Source organism: Peromyscus californicus, unplaced genomic scaffold (assembly GCF_007827085.1).
Source record: "Peromyscus californicus insignis strain IS unplaced genomic scaffold, ASM782708v3 Scaffold_20__1_contigs__length_68692818, whole genome shotgun sequence".
Lineage (NCBI taxonomy): Eukaryota > Metazoa > Chordata > Mammalia > Rodentia > Cricetidae > Peromyscus > Peromyscus californicus.
In genome coordinates, this window is record NW_026294503.1 from 11,888,517 (window position 1) to 11,901,953 (window position 13,437).

General features: G+C 41.7%; 1 protein-coding gene across 5 annotated transcripts in view; it reads right to left on the reverse strand.

The window, feature by feature from the left end:
- Positions 1–3,926: 3,926 nt before the first annotated feature.
- Sybu (syntabulin) overlaps positions 3,927–13,437 on the reverse strand; it is a 107,030-nt gene continuing 97,519 nt past the window's right edge. For all 5 annotated transcript variants that reach the window (XM_052747783.1, XM_052747782.1, XM_052747781.1 and 2 more), the window contains 3 exons: positions 9,400–9,603; positions 7,399–7,548; positions 3,927–5,740 (listed from right to left, as the gene is read on the reverse strand). In XM_052747783.1, coding sequence (XP_052603743.1) covers positions 4,639–5,740; positions 7,399–7,548; positions 9,400–9,603 — 1,456 coding nt within the window. In that variant the 3' untranslated portion in view covers positions 3,927–4,638. The remainder of the gene's footprint in view (positions 5,741–7,398; positions 7,549–9,399; positions 9,604–13,437) is intronic.

Below are 13,437 nucleotides of genomic sequence, written 5' to 3' on the forward strand. Positions count from 1 at the left end.
CTCAGATTTTCCATTTACAGCATTCCCTCGGTTTATGTCTTTTTTATTGCCTCTATGTCAGTTTTCAAGTCTTGAACTGTTTCCTTCACCTGTTTGATTGTCTTTTTTCATGGTTTTCTTTAAGGGATTAATTGATTTCTTCCAATTTTTTGTTTTTTTTTTCTTGATTTTTTAAAAGGAATTTTTCATTTCCTCTTTAAAGATCTCTATCATCTTCTTAAAGTCATTTTTAAGGTTGTTTTCTTCTGCTTCTTCTATGTTGGGATGTTCAGGTCTTGCTGATGTAGAACCACTAGGTTCTGGTGGTGCCATATTGCTCTTTATGTTGTTGAATGCATTCTTGCACTGGTGTCTACCCATCTCTTCCTCCAATCAGTGCCAATGTGTCTGTGTCTCAGGGAGCCACTCTTAGTCCAATTGGCCTTCTTGGTTCAGTGAGAGCTGGTGGAGTCTGTGTCTTGGGGAGCAGTTGCAGTCTTGGAGGATGGGTGGCTTTAGAGGATGGAGTGGTTCTTGTAGGTTACAGGGTCCGGTGGGGTGGTGGTGGTGGTGAGGCCAGCCTGTAGGAGTCCTGCCTGCTGGCCTGCAACTGGGGCTCTTGGTCCAATTCATGAGTCCAAAGTTTCGTACCTAATTTATCTTTTATTATAACTAAGGAAAACTGTAAGTTTAACTATTATTCCACAGCAACTCCATCTCTCTATAGCTGAATAGATTTCCATTAAGTGTATGTATCACATTTTATTATCTCTTAGTCAAAAGGCATTTAGGTTGTTTCCATTTTCTAGCTATTGTGAATCAGCAAAGTATCTGGTGGGGTAGGGTATGAAGTCCTTGTACATACACATCAAGTCTTGTATGGCTTGTTTTCTAATTGGACTATTGAGGGATTTTTTTAATTCCATCTTCATACAGTTCTCTTCAATATTCATATCTTTTTACTGCATTCAGTTTTCAGATCCTTAATTATGTTCATCATTCTCATCAGCTGTATTTTTGTGTTTTCATGAACATCATTTAGGAATTTATTCCTGTCCTCTTTAAGTTTACGGAGGTATTTGTTTGTGTTTTCAATAAGTTCCATGAATTCTTTCATGTTTATGATGATTCTTTTAAATTCTGTGTCCTAGGGTTCATCTATATCATTCTCATTGGAGAACAGACATTTCTATAGTGGGCTTGGGGGGCCTGTTGGCTTGGCCTTTCATATTATTTGTGTGTTTGTGATGTGACCTGGGCTTATGGACTTCTTTCATTGGTTGTGTGTCTGATGTGAGAAAGTAGCACACCTCAGCTGGGACTGCTGCAGGAGCAGCGTGGCCAGATCTAGGACTGGAAATGTGGAGACAACACAGGTGGCTTGGTGTGGTAGTTTGAAAGTAATTGCCCCCCCCCCATGGCATTACTTCGAGATTTAGCTTTGTTAGAGGAGATTTGGCCTTGTTGGAGAAAGTATGTCACTGTGGGGATGGGCTTTGAGGTCTTCTATGCTCAAGATATAGCTCAGTGTTTCAGTCTACTTTCTGTTGTCTGTGGAGCAAAGATGTACAATTCTCAGCTCCTTTTTCCAGCACCATGTCTGCCGGCACATTGTCATGTCCCACCATGATGAAAATGGACTGAATTGTAAGCCACCCAACTAACCTTTTCCTATATAAGTGTTGCTGTGGTCATGGTGTCTCTTCACAGTAATAGAAACCCAAACTAAGACGCTTGGTTCTGGGGAAGCTCACTAGACAAGACCAGTAAAGGAACTGAGCAATTGAACCATACCTAGGAATGTGGGGTTGGTGCAGGTGGAGGTGGTTTGGGGGAACTCATCAGGCAAGGTGAGTGGTGTACATCTGCAGCTAGACCTGGGAATGTGGTCATGGCATGGACAGGCAAGATTCTGGTCTTCCATTCACTCTTTAAGCTGGTCCATTCTGGCTTCGATCCCTAAATCTCCCATAAAGGTGAACTGATGAAGTCATAAGACTTTGGTATCAAAGCCAGTGAATACATTCTTGCTTTCATATTGTACATCTTCATAGAGTTTTAACACTATGCTCAAATCACTCTGTTTCTCCTCCTCCATTCACCTAGTTTTCCTCATCTTTTGGGGAGCCTCTTCTCTGATTTTATCATTTCTTTATTCCTCACTTCTGTCTAAATGTGGGAGTAAGACAGGACTTAGTATTTGATCTTTCCCATTTCTTGGATAATTTCATCTGTTTTGTGTTTTTAAATACTGTGCAGAATCAAGGAGCCCAAATTTTATAAGTAGCTCTGGTAGCTCCTGGGATCATTGTAAGTATATATACAGTTACTTACTTGGCATTTCCACATAGTTATTGTAATAGACATTGCAATTTTTTTTCTTAGTCAAACATGATTCTCTTGAACTCTTCATTTTCAGCAAATGGTATTCATTGATATAGTATCTCAAGCTGGAAACCTTTGAGTTATCCTTAATTTCTTCCTTTTCCTTTTACCTTCCCTCCCTCTCACCTATTACTTATTTCTATGCTTATCAATTAATGTACTTAATCAATTTATGTACTTCCACAGTCAAGTAGTCAATCTTCCATCTGCCCTGTGACAATAGAACTGTGCTTGGTCTCCTTTCTCATTCCTGCCCAACTACAATACACCCTATACCCAGCAGTGAGTTTTGAAAAATAAACATGCCATTGTTCTGCTTAAGTCCATTAATATTTTCTCATTGCGTTGACAGTAAACCCAAACCACTATGATGGTTTATTTGCCCCCATATGAACCAGATTCCTCTCTATTCCCTTCACTTCTCTCTACCATCCTGGCCTCTCCCCATGCTCCTAAAATATGGTGAACCCTTTTTTACTTTTGGAGTCTTCACATTAGTTCTCTTTTTCCTGCCTGCCTATTTGTGACCAACCCCATAAAGTGGCTACCTGGCTTATGAGATCCCAGTAAGTGGCTGTTGGATGAATTAGTATACCATGATTTCTAGATCTTTTCTAAATTCTTGACACTTGTGCATAGGACAGAACACAGGCTCCTGCCCCATTCACAGAGCTAAAATATCAAAGGGAGATATGGGTAATAAGACATTAAAGGTATAAATACACAACTATGACAGTACATTATATTTAAAGTGCTATGGAGGAAAAGTTTTGGGGTGAAAGACTATTTGCCAGATACCGCCATTTCTATAGTAAGGTAGAAAAGGCATTTTCATTGCAGACATTTAAAACCCTGACTTATGAAGATGAACTTAGAAATCTTGAGCAGTTTTGCCCTCTGAGGCTCTTTAGCTCCATTTGTAAAGTAGAATACCCACTTCACAAGGCTCATTAGAATCAACAAGTCACTGCCGATCTTTTCCGCCACCCACCCCCATGCTGTCATTGAAAAAGAAGGAGGACAGAGGATGGACAGTACTCCTGTAATCTCCTCAGGAGAGGGAGATTAGCTCTAGCTCTAGTCTCTAGCAAGCTTAAATAAAACTACCCACCTTTCCTGGAAAGAGTTAACACATGCCACTGATTATGTGTGTAAGCAAGCGCATGGCTTATTTAAGATAAACAGAGCTATTCTTATTTTAGAAATAATGCTTTTTAAGGTGGGACATATTTACCTTTTTTTTTTAAAGAATTTTTATTTTTAAGTGTGTGTGTGAGAGAGAGGAGAGGAAAGGTATTTTTTGAGTGTATACTAGTGTTTGGTAAGAAGGTGTTGTGAGCCACATGGGTGCTGGGAACAGAATTCAGGTTTTCCACAAGAATAGTTAAGTTCTGCTCTTAACCACTGGGCCATCTTTCTAGCCCTTCACCTTTCTTTAATAATCATTTTTCCTTTCTCATTTCTCTGATTAATTACATTTTACAGAATATTGTTAATAGAGAATGATCTACTTATTTGGCCTTGTATAGTGGTAAACTCACAATTACAGGAGGCATAAAGACTTAAATGGAAACACTAATTTTTATTTTCATGCTGAAGTGTGTGGATACAAACAATTTCCAATAAAACACTATATATAATAAGCAAAAAATAAGTTAGTACATTGTAACATTGTAAATTTACATAGTTCCATCCACTGACAGGTTTAAGAGCTAATGAGCCTTTTAAGACTTTGGAGCTACAGTTAGTTAAAAAAAAAAATTCCAAACACTCAAACCTTATCAACCTCAAGAAAGACAATAAAGAGCTATTCAAGTGTTCTTTGAACCAGTTACACAAATACATTTTTATTTTTGGTTACAGTCCCCTGCTATGCACAAGACCATTGGAATGCTGGAACAATTACACATTTTGAAACGGCACAAAGCGAAGCAAGGAGATAACATGCCAGCCTTGGGGAAGGCTGTGGTGAAAGTGCGAACTGCATTTTCTCTTCCTGAACCATTAGTGTGAGAACGGGCACCTCAGACGACACGGCAGGGGCATAAGCATGCTTTCTACTCCACTCTGGTGGGGACAGCTACCAGAACTAGGTTTCCATGCCTTGGAAGATAACCTCTGGTTTTTCGACAGTGACCGGGCTTCAACTGACTATAGTGCAAATCAAACAGCGAGGAGCAAAACGACAGAATAGAGACTTCCACTGACCCACCTGCTGTTGCTCTATCTGGCATATAACACCACACGGACACATTGGCACACAGTAACGACTAATTAGGTTTTGATGTGGAAAGCTGTGCGGCGTAGGGAGTGTAGGGCCACCACACAGCAGCCCCGGAGCAAGGCTCCGATATTGTAGACAGGATCTGTACCCCCTCTCTGAGTACTGAATGCCCACAGAACAGTGGGCACCACAGGGGCAGCCACGGCCAGTAGATCCACCAAGAAACTGCTGCTCCAGTACTGCCTCACGACGCCTCCCTGAGGCAGCGAGAGGATGCTGTCCAACCTTTCTTCTGTGTAGGCTGCAAAATCTAGCTCTCTCATGAGGCGATTTGTACCGGCTTCCACAGCTGCCTTGCTGAATGGAATCTCCACGGGAGACAGAAGGATGGCTGAGTTGGGACTTCTTGGAGTTAAATCAACCATTAAGGCAGAGATGGATTCTGGGAAGCTTTCCACTGAGTCAGCTCCAGATTCATCTGGGGATGCTGAGCTTGTGGGACAGGAGTCCTGAAGCTTTAGCACACTCTGAAGGAGCTCTGAGATGGCAGGGCTGAAGGGCACCACGTCGGTCTGAACTGCTTGCTCCACCACCAGACTGCCCTCTTCCTGGCTCACCAAGGGGAGAGCCTTGAGGGCTTGTGGCCCTGGGGTAGAATGAACAAACTCCAGGTCACCAGATTCTGTGGCAGTGGCGGTCACCATCTCATCTAACATATCTGTGCCCTCGGCCATGCTGTCTCCCAACAGAAGCTCGCTGTCAGCACCTTCCTCTGTAACCTGTTCCTCCAGAGATAACCCATCTGCCATCTTGCCAAATGCAGTGCTCGGGGGTAAGCTTTTCTCTGGGGAATCATAGGAAAAGTCTAGGCACAGTTCATCCCTCAGGGAGCTATTGTGTGCCATCTCCATGCTTTGGAGTAGGGACTCTAACTTCTTGTTTTGGATGTTTATGTCCACGAAGTACTTCTGAATGCCTTTGTCTTTATCAGCCAAGTTGTTCCTCATGGTCTCAATGACCTGTTTGAGCTGTTTAATCTCCTTTCTGGCTTCCTTGAGTGCCAACTGGGCCTCCACTCTGTGGCACTCTTCTTCAATCCAGTCTTCTCTCATCCGAGTCAGCTGAGACTTGAGCTCCACGATCTCAGACTCCCTAGAGGAAAGGCAGGCAACGTTACAAGCAAAGGTAACCCTGAAATAGACAGCTCATGACTGACACCAGCCCAAAGTCCATGCTCTTCCACACAAAATACAGGCGTTAAAGCAGTTTCTGTTTCAGGATTTATTTATTTATTTATTTTTTTGGCAAGTATTAGCCATGGAACCTCCCCCTGTAATTATAAAACAGCTCAGCTAATAATAGTAACCAGAATCGGCATCAAAATAGCTGCCATTGTTTCCTATTTGAATACTTACTGTGGAGCAGGGATTGGACCAAATACTTTACTAGTATTATCCTCTACTCAAAACTCAGTATCTGATGTTTTACTCTTTGTTTCTCAGCCCGCTTCTAACTCTGCAGCTTACTCTTTCATAATGTACATGAACAGCTGGAGAAGAGAAGTCCACATCACCGTTAATTATGGATTAAAGAAAAGCTGAGATGATCAATCATAGCCTTGTGTGACTGTCCTTACAGTCCAGGGATACTTGTTTGAAATCATAAAATGCTATATGTTCAAGAAGAGCTTTGGAAAAGTTGCATAGTCTGTCCTGCCTCAGAAATAAGCATAGTTAACCTGTTATACACTGAGGTGACTCTCTGAGATGTCCTACCATTCCTAATAACCTATTTTAAAACCTTTTCCAAGAAATTCTTACAAAGAATTTCTTCAAAGTCAGTGCAAATGTATATCCTCATGGTGTGAATACCAAGACCAAGCAGTCCGTATCTTCATATATCTAAGAGCTATTTTACCAAGTTTTCCTGCTTTTCTATGCCTTCTCTTACAAGAGTTCAAAGATCCCCCTGGATTTTTCATAAATCACAGTAGTCTACCTGGAGGTGAGCTCTCAAGTCCCTTTCAATCAGGTAAAGAATCAAACTACATGGGAAGATGAAAACTCGCTGCTTGTACTGTCTGTCTACGCTTTACCAGTCGAGCTCACTGGTTCTTCACCATATCTTGTGGCAACAGAGGAGGAGAACAGAGCAGGTCAGTTCCCAGAGAATGCAAACGCTACTTCGCTAAGGACCTAGCTCCCTAGTTACAGCTAGTACGTCTGGCAGTCACCTTGTCTCAAGAAATTCCAAGAGGAAACTATGAAGCAGAAAATATGGCTTGCTCCCAACATGTCAACAGTTTTTTTTTTTTTCTGTCTGTGATAAGATCTAGACACAGGCTGGTTTTTGTTTTTGTTGCTTTTTTCCCCTCTTAAGCCTTAACGACAGTCCAAGAATAACGAAGCACTTCCTTCAGCATGGAAATAGCTGGCAGGAGTCTCAGCACACACAGCTATCCACTCTCTCCAGAGATTATCGGGGCTTGATGGGGGCCACTGTGACCTGTTCTACTGGAAGTAGAAGACTGTTCCTGCAAGTGTTTCTGCCATTTAAAAATAGTCATGTACACACTCAATTCTTTATGGCAAAGCTGAGCACACCCAGGAGATAGGGTCTCCTCTAACCTACCAGCTACTGTGAGCTTCTGCAAAAACCGGGGCACAAACAATCATGAAATGAATCTGAAGACTGAAAATGTTAATAGAATTGTTTTCTTTTTCATTCTTCTGTGTAGTCTTGGCTCCTATGTCACTTTCTGAAAAGAAGGGACTGTGCTAAGCCTCGAGGGGTAGACAATCCAGATTTACCTCTCATGAAGTCGGCGCTCAGACTCCTTCAGCTTGGTCCTCAGGTGCCTCACGGTGACCTCCTTCTGCTGTAGAGGAGTCAAATATTGTTCTGGATTTGGGGGTTTGACACCATGATTTTCTCCACAAGACATATATCTTCCAGACCTCCTGAAATAATTCAAGCAGAGTAATAAGATGTTAATCCTCTTTTCCCTGTTTCCTTTTCTTTGGAAAGAAAAGGATGGTAATATACGGGATGTTTACACACACCCCTTTCAAACTGGGAGGTAATTAAGACATAATGAGCATAGAGCCTCTGTGATGGGATTAATGCCCTTATCAGAGATGCTAACTACTGGGAAGATGAAAGAAACGAAGAGTAAATATGATCTGAGTGTATGATCTACATGTATAAAAGTCATGATGAAAACGTTATTTCACACCATTAATAATATGTGCCAAGACAAGTGAAAAGAACTCTAGAGAGTTCCCTAGATCACTTCCTTCTTTGTGAAGATTCAATAAAGAGGAGTCTTCAACACATAAGTGAGCCTTCCCCGGAAATTGACTGTTTTTGCATCATTTCGGACTCAACCATCAGAACTGAATGAATACCTCACTTGTCTTTGTGTCTGGAGTCACCTGGTCTCTGGCACTCTGCTCTAGCAGTTCAAACAGACAAGAACTGACAGAGTGGAATAGCATCAGTGTGCTGGAGCTGTGAGTTACAGAACAGATAACTGTGTTGGAAGAGGAACTATGACACACCAGCCTGCCCTAGGGCTGTTAGTTATAAGGAAGACTGAGGTATATGTGTGTTTGTGGAAGGATGGGGCAGCACAAGAAGGCTTTTGAAGGCTTAGGATTGATTTCATATGAAATAGTGCATGCTTGTCTATGTAGGGCCTTGGCTATCAGTTCAGATTAACAGCTAGTAACATTAAAGAACAGAGTGGGGTGGGGTGGGGACCAGGAGGGAAGAGTGAGACAAGATGACCTAACTTTCCTCACAATTTCTCCCTGTCTGAAGATCTTGCTTATTATTACATGAATTCAAATTCTTCTGAAGTCAGTAGCAGTGTGAATGTGCTGATGTGGTGGGAATGGAAAGTTCTGTGTTCAGAGGGAACAAGGCCACTCCACTCTTACCAGTGTGCTTTGTGGAGAAGCACTCAGTGTTCTGCAAACACAGTCCAGCTGGAATCTTGGCCCTCCTCAGACCTGGCTAAGCCTGAGCATCTAGGCTGTACGAGAGCTGACTAATGAGAATAGGGATGCTGGGGAGGAATAGGGCTGTGGAGGGCTGCCAGGCTCTCCTCTAACTCTGGACTCAGTTCAAGCTCCCATGCTGCTTGCCCCTGTGCCTACACTCTGCTCAATATGGCCCATGTTCAGTTCCCAACCCTCCAGGCCCTCCTCTTCTCCATCCCCTCTGGATATGCCACCCCTTCTTCCTCTCGTCCACCTCTTTCCACCAACTATTAACGCCCCCACCCACCTTTTAGATATCACGTCAAGTTTTATTTTGGTAGTGTGGCCTCTCTGATTGCTCTGTCCCACTGCCCCACCTCTTACATATTCATATAGCAATAGATAGTTGCAGAATAATCTAAATTTGTTTTTGTATTAGAATCCTTTCCCATTGGGCAGAGAGCCTAGGGCCACTTTCGTTCACCTCTCTATTCTTGGTGTTGAGCACAGACCCTGCTACTCATTTAATGAAGGAGTGAACACAAGCACAACTCCTCCCTGTGCCCAGGAAATGAGAACAGCTCCCTGCTACTGTGCCGTTTTCCCTCCCTATCCAGTAACTAATTGGAAGGTCCAGTGTTGTTTCAGCTTGTGGTTTGTGTCTTTCTGCATCAGCCCTGAAAGGATTAGCTAACTATGAGAAAGAAGAGAAGTGTCTTATTACAGATTAAAGTAGGGAATCAAGAGTTATATAATTTTTCCCATCTTAAGAAAAGTTCCAAACTGGACAAATTAAAAAGCATCCGTTCAGTGGCCAATGGGACTCACCTCATAACTGGACTACAGTCACTTCCTTTGTAGGAGCCGGAGTTGCTGCTACTTGGAGAAGAAGGGGCGTAGCTAGGGTGGATGTTATTGGGACTCAATGGATTCCTGCACAGAATAGACACAAGATCCTTTTCCCTTGGGGATGGTGGGCTGCTGCCAGACTTGTGGGATGATGCTCCATTGCTCCGCCCATGGGGACCTCGGCTGAAAGAAGAGCGTTACAGATGCTAATCAGAGTCCTTGTGGCTGGAGAGATGCTCAGGTGTTCCCTTGCTCCTTCCTCCAGCTGCTTGCTGCAGAGGAAATGTGACTCCTAGTGTTGACTGGGACATTGTGGTCACTTATGTGGTTCTCATGAGCAACTTTTTTTTAAACCTACTTAATATTTGCTCCCTTTTTTATCATGAACACAAGGAACTACTCCCTCGGCTGTTATTTTAAACAGTTTCTATTTGGTCTTGCTCCCTCTTATAGGAGGCTGATGCCTTTCTAGTGAGCACACTATTGCCCTCCTCCAAGACTTTCAGTACTTTCCCATTGTTTCCAGAGTAAAGGCTAGACTTCTTAAAATGGCTCGCAGGTCCAATTCAGTATTTCTTCCAGCCTATCCTACCATTCCTAAATACACCAATATTCCAAATGATTTAGCTTCCTGAAGAATCTATACTTGTGTTCACCTTTATATTTTGAACCTATATTTTTTTGCCATCTTGCATGATTGCTGGATGAATTAACTGGGTGTGAGTCCTGGCACTATCATTTACTAAAAATTTAGGAAAGCTACTTTATGTACACACACACACACACACACACACACACACACACACACACACACCACACACACTGCACATACCACACACACAGGCACATCACACATAACACACACAAACATCCCGCCTTCCTTGTAGAGTCAGTTTGAAAATCTAGCCTGGTGTGGTACACCCCTGTACCACCAGGAGGTAGATCAGGAGCTTAAGGTCATCTTTGACTATAGAACAAGTTTTAGGCTAATCTACATATTATGATACCTGTCTTTAAAAAAGAAAAGCCAAATTGAAAAGGTATGTAACTTTCTTCCAGAAGCTTCATGCACCTCTGCTCTAGGCTGGTACTACAGGATCAGCTTGTTTAGATTCTTCTTGTTAATCTAGTTCCAGAGATTTTGAGTTGCCCTGTCTAGTTCCAGAGATTTTGAGTTGGAAAGCATCCAGAGAATGCTGAAATTACTTAAACAGGATAACATGTTCCATCAGGAGTTTTGCTGGGTATTACAGGAAAATCAAGAAGAACATTCTTTTCATACAGCAGCACTGCTTCCTGAGAACCTCTTCTATCTGCAGCTTGAAGTCTGGCCCTGTCCCACTGATGTATTTCAGGGAGAAATGTGTGTAAGAGTGAGTGCTAGTGTGACTGAGGGCTCAATGCCTGTAATCACTTATTTAAATTCAAGTGCATTCTCAACTTGCTGTCAACCAAGTACATTGCACATTAATGAACCCCAAATTCTAAACTTACAAGTTCTTTCCTCTTGAAATCATCCAAATCGACTCGCTCTCCTTTTCACAAAGAAGGAGACATTTTATATGGAACAGATGGCTGATGGCTTAGTGACAAGCCGACTTCAGCAGCCCAAGGGTGGGAAGAACTTCATGAGTAGCTGAAAGGAACATGTACTCTGGCTTGGGTTTTCTTCTCTATGCTTCACTTCTAAGCCTGGCACTGGCTATTGTATTTCCCAATGTGACTAAATGAAAATATGGAGGGTTAACCCTTGCAAGTGATGAGAGAATATAAAGAATTACCTATAACTGTGACACAGGGGATTTTATTCTGTATTAACCATACCTTAGAGTAGTGGTCCTCAACCTTCCTAATGCTGCAACACTTTAATACAGTTTCTCATGTTGTGGTGACCCCTAACCATAAAATTATTTTATTACTCCTTCATAGCTGTACTTTTGCTGCTGTTATGAATTATAATGTAAATATCTGATATGCAGGATATCTGATGTGCAACTCCCAAAGGGGTTATGACCCACAGGTTGAGAACTGCTGCCTTAAGGCCTTCTATGACGCTGGTGCTGCTCCAGATACTTTGTGAACACTTGACCCTGATCCTGTCAGACAGACGCAATCACTGCTTCCCATTTACCTATACTCACTGAGGCTCAGGGAAAATAAATAGTCCAAGAATGTATAGCTGATCTGGGATTCAAAGTTGGAAAATTTAAAACTTAATAGTAATGTCTCCCACTTTATAGAAAGGGAATACATTGCTTTGGTCCTGTAAACAATTTTATCAGGTTCTCATTCAGATATCGTTATTGTTTGGACAATCCACTTGGGCATTTACCCATTCACCTTGCAACAAAGTGCTGAGGTATATGATCCATGACAAGTATTAAATTAGGTGGTTTCATGAAAACTTACCTACCATATAGAAGAACGCAAAGACTCATCAAGTTACAAAACATTACTCAAGTCTTATAAAACATCTAATCATATGTGTTCATATGTGTTTCAGGACACGAATTTTATAATGCCTTAAGAGCTAATTTTCAAAAAAGAAACTTATGTGTAAAACTATCACTTTTTCTCCTTTCATTTATTTCAGTGCAAATGTTAACCAATATGGACCTAAGCATCATCAATTATTTTCATCATTTTCAAAGAAGAAACTGGAGTTCCTTGTTTGTCCTGGCCATGGAGCTTCTCCACCATTCTTTGTTCTAGCAGGCAAGAACAATGTAATACACAGAAAAGAGAAAATTTGTCACCCTGCACCTTTTCTGAATACCTGAACAGCGTAATATAAAAGAACATATAGAAACCTCGCAGGAGCCTAAGGGATCTCTGTTTGCTAGCCACAGGCCCTTCATTTCAGGTATTATCACCACCACCATGCCACTATTTCTTCTTCTTCATCATCATCATCATTGTTACTATCTTCATTCCCTGCTGTCATTGTTTTGGACTTAACTCTATTACTGTCAACATCCCAAGTTCATATGTTGAGACCCTAATCCCCAAGACTTGAGAATGTGACATTTGGAGACAAGGACTTTAGAGAGTTAATTAAGTTAAAAGTAGGCAGTTGTGCTGGGCCCTTATTTAATTTAACCAATGTACATATAATAAGGGAGAATTTGGACATAGATGTGTATAGAGAGATGATGATGTAAGGATACTTGGGGGGGGGGGGTTCAGGCATCTATCTCCAAGCCAAGCAGACAGGCTCAGAAGAAACCTACCTACCAGACCTTGATCTGAAAGTCCCCAAAGTGGCAAGTAAGTGTCTGGTGTTGCTCAGGCCAGCTGCTCTGTGGCACTTTGCTCTGTACTTCACTAGTTATTATGTTCATTTTCTTTTATGAATACACCCCTCCCACTTTTAGTCAAGGTCTGGACTCTTGTGATGTGGTTACCTACATCAGCTCACTTAACTCAGTGATATTATGTGGTCATTTCTATTTTCCTGAACAGAAAATGAACCTAGAGTCATACACCTAATAAAAAATGGTGTATTTGATGCCAATGGCAATTACCCATTAACCTCACTCGTATTTCTTTTATTTCTAGACAGATTAATGTTTTAGTTAAAAAAGAGACTTCTCAGAAATATCATCAGATTTGGATAATAAGTTAGTTGATTTGCAAGTCTCTAAAGCTTTGCTTTAGAAATAACCTGTCAAAAATTTTTTCAACAATTCCATGTTTCCTTCACATCCCAACACTTTCATTGAATGTCCCTGCTACAGCAGGAAGCAACTAGTTAGACATTTGACTCTCCTACACAGTCTGGGATGGGTAACCAGTCCACTTACAGCTGCCCTTAATGCTTGGTTCTGTTGAACACAAAGATTACATGAAAAGCCTAAGATATTCCATCACTGAATTTACTGATGACTCTCTGTGCCCTAGGTCAGGGACAAAAATGAGGAGCCAGTCTCAATTTTCAAATACTAATTATTTGGCTATGAAAGATTCTGGTGTGGGACTAGAGAGATGGCTCAATGGTTGAGAGAAATTATTGCTCTT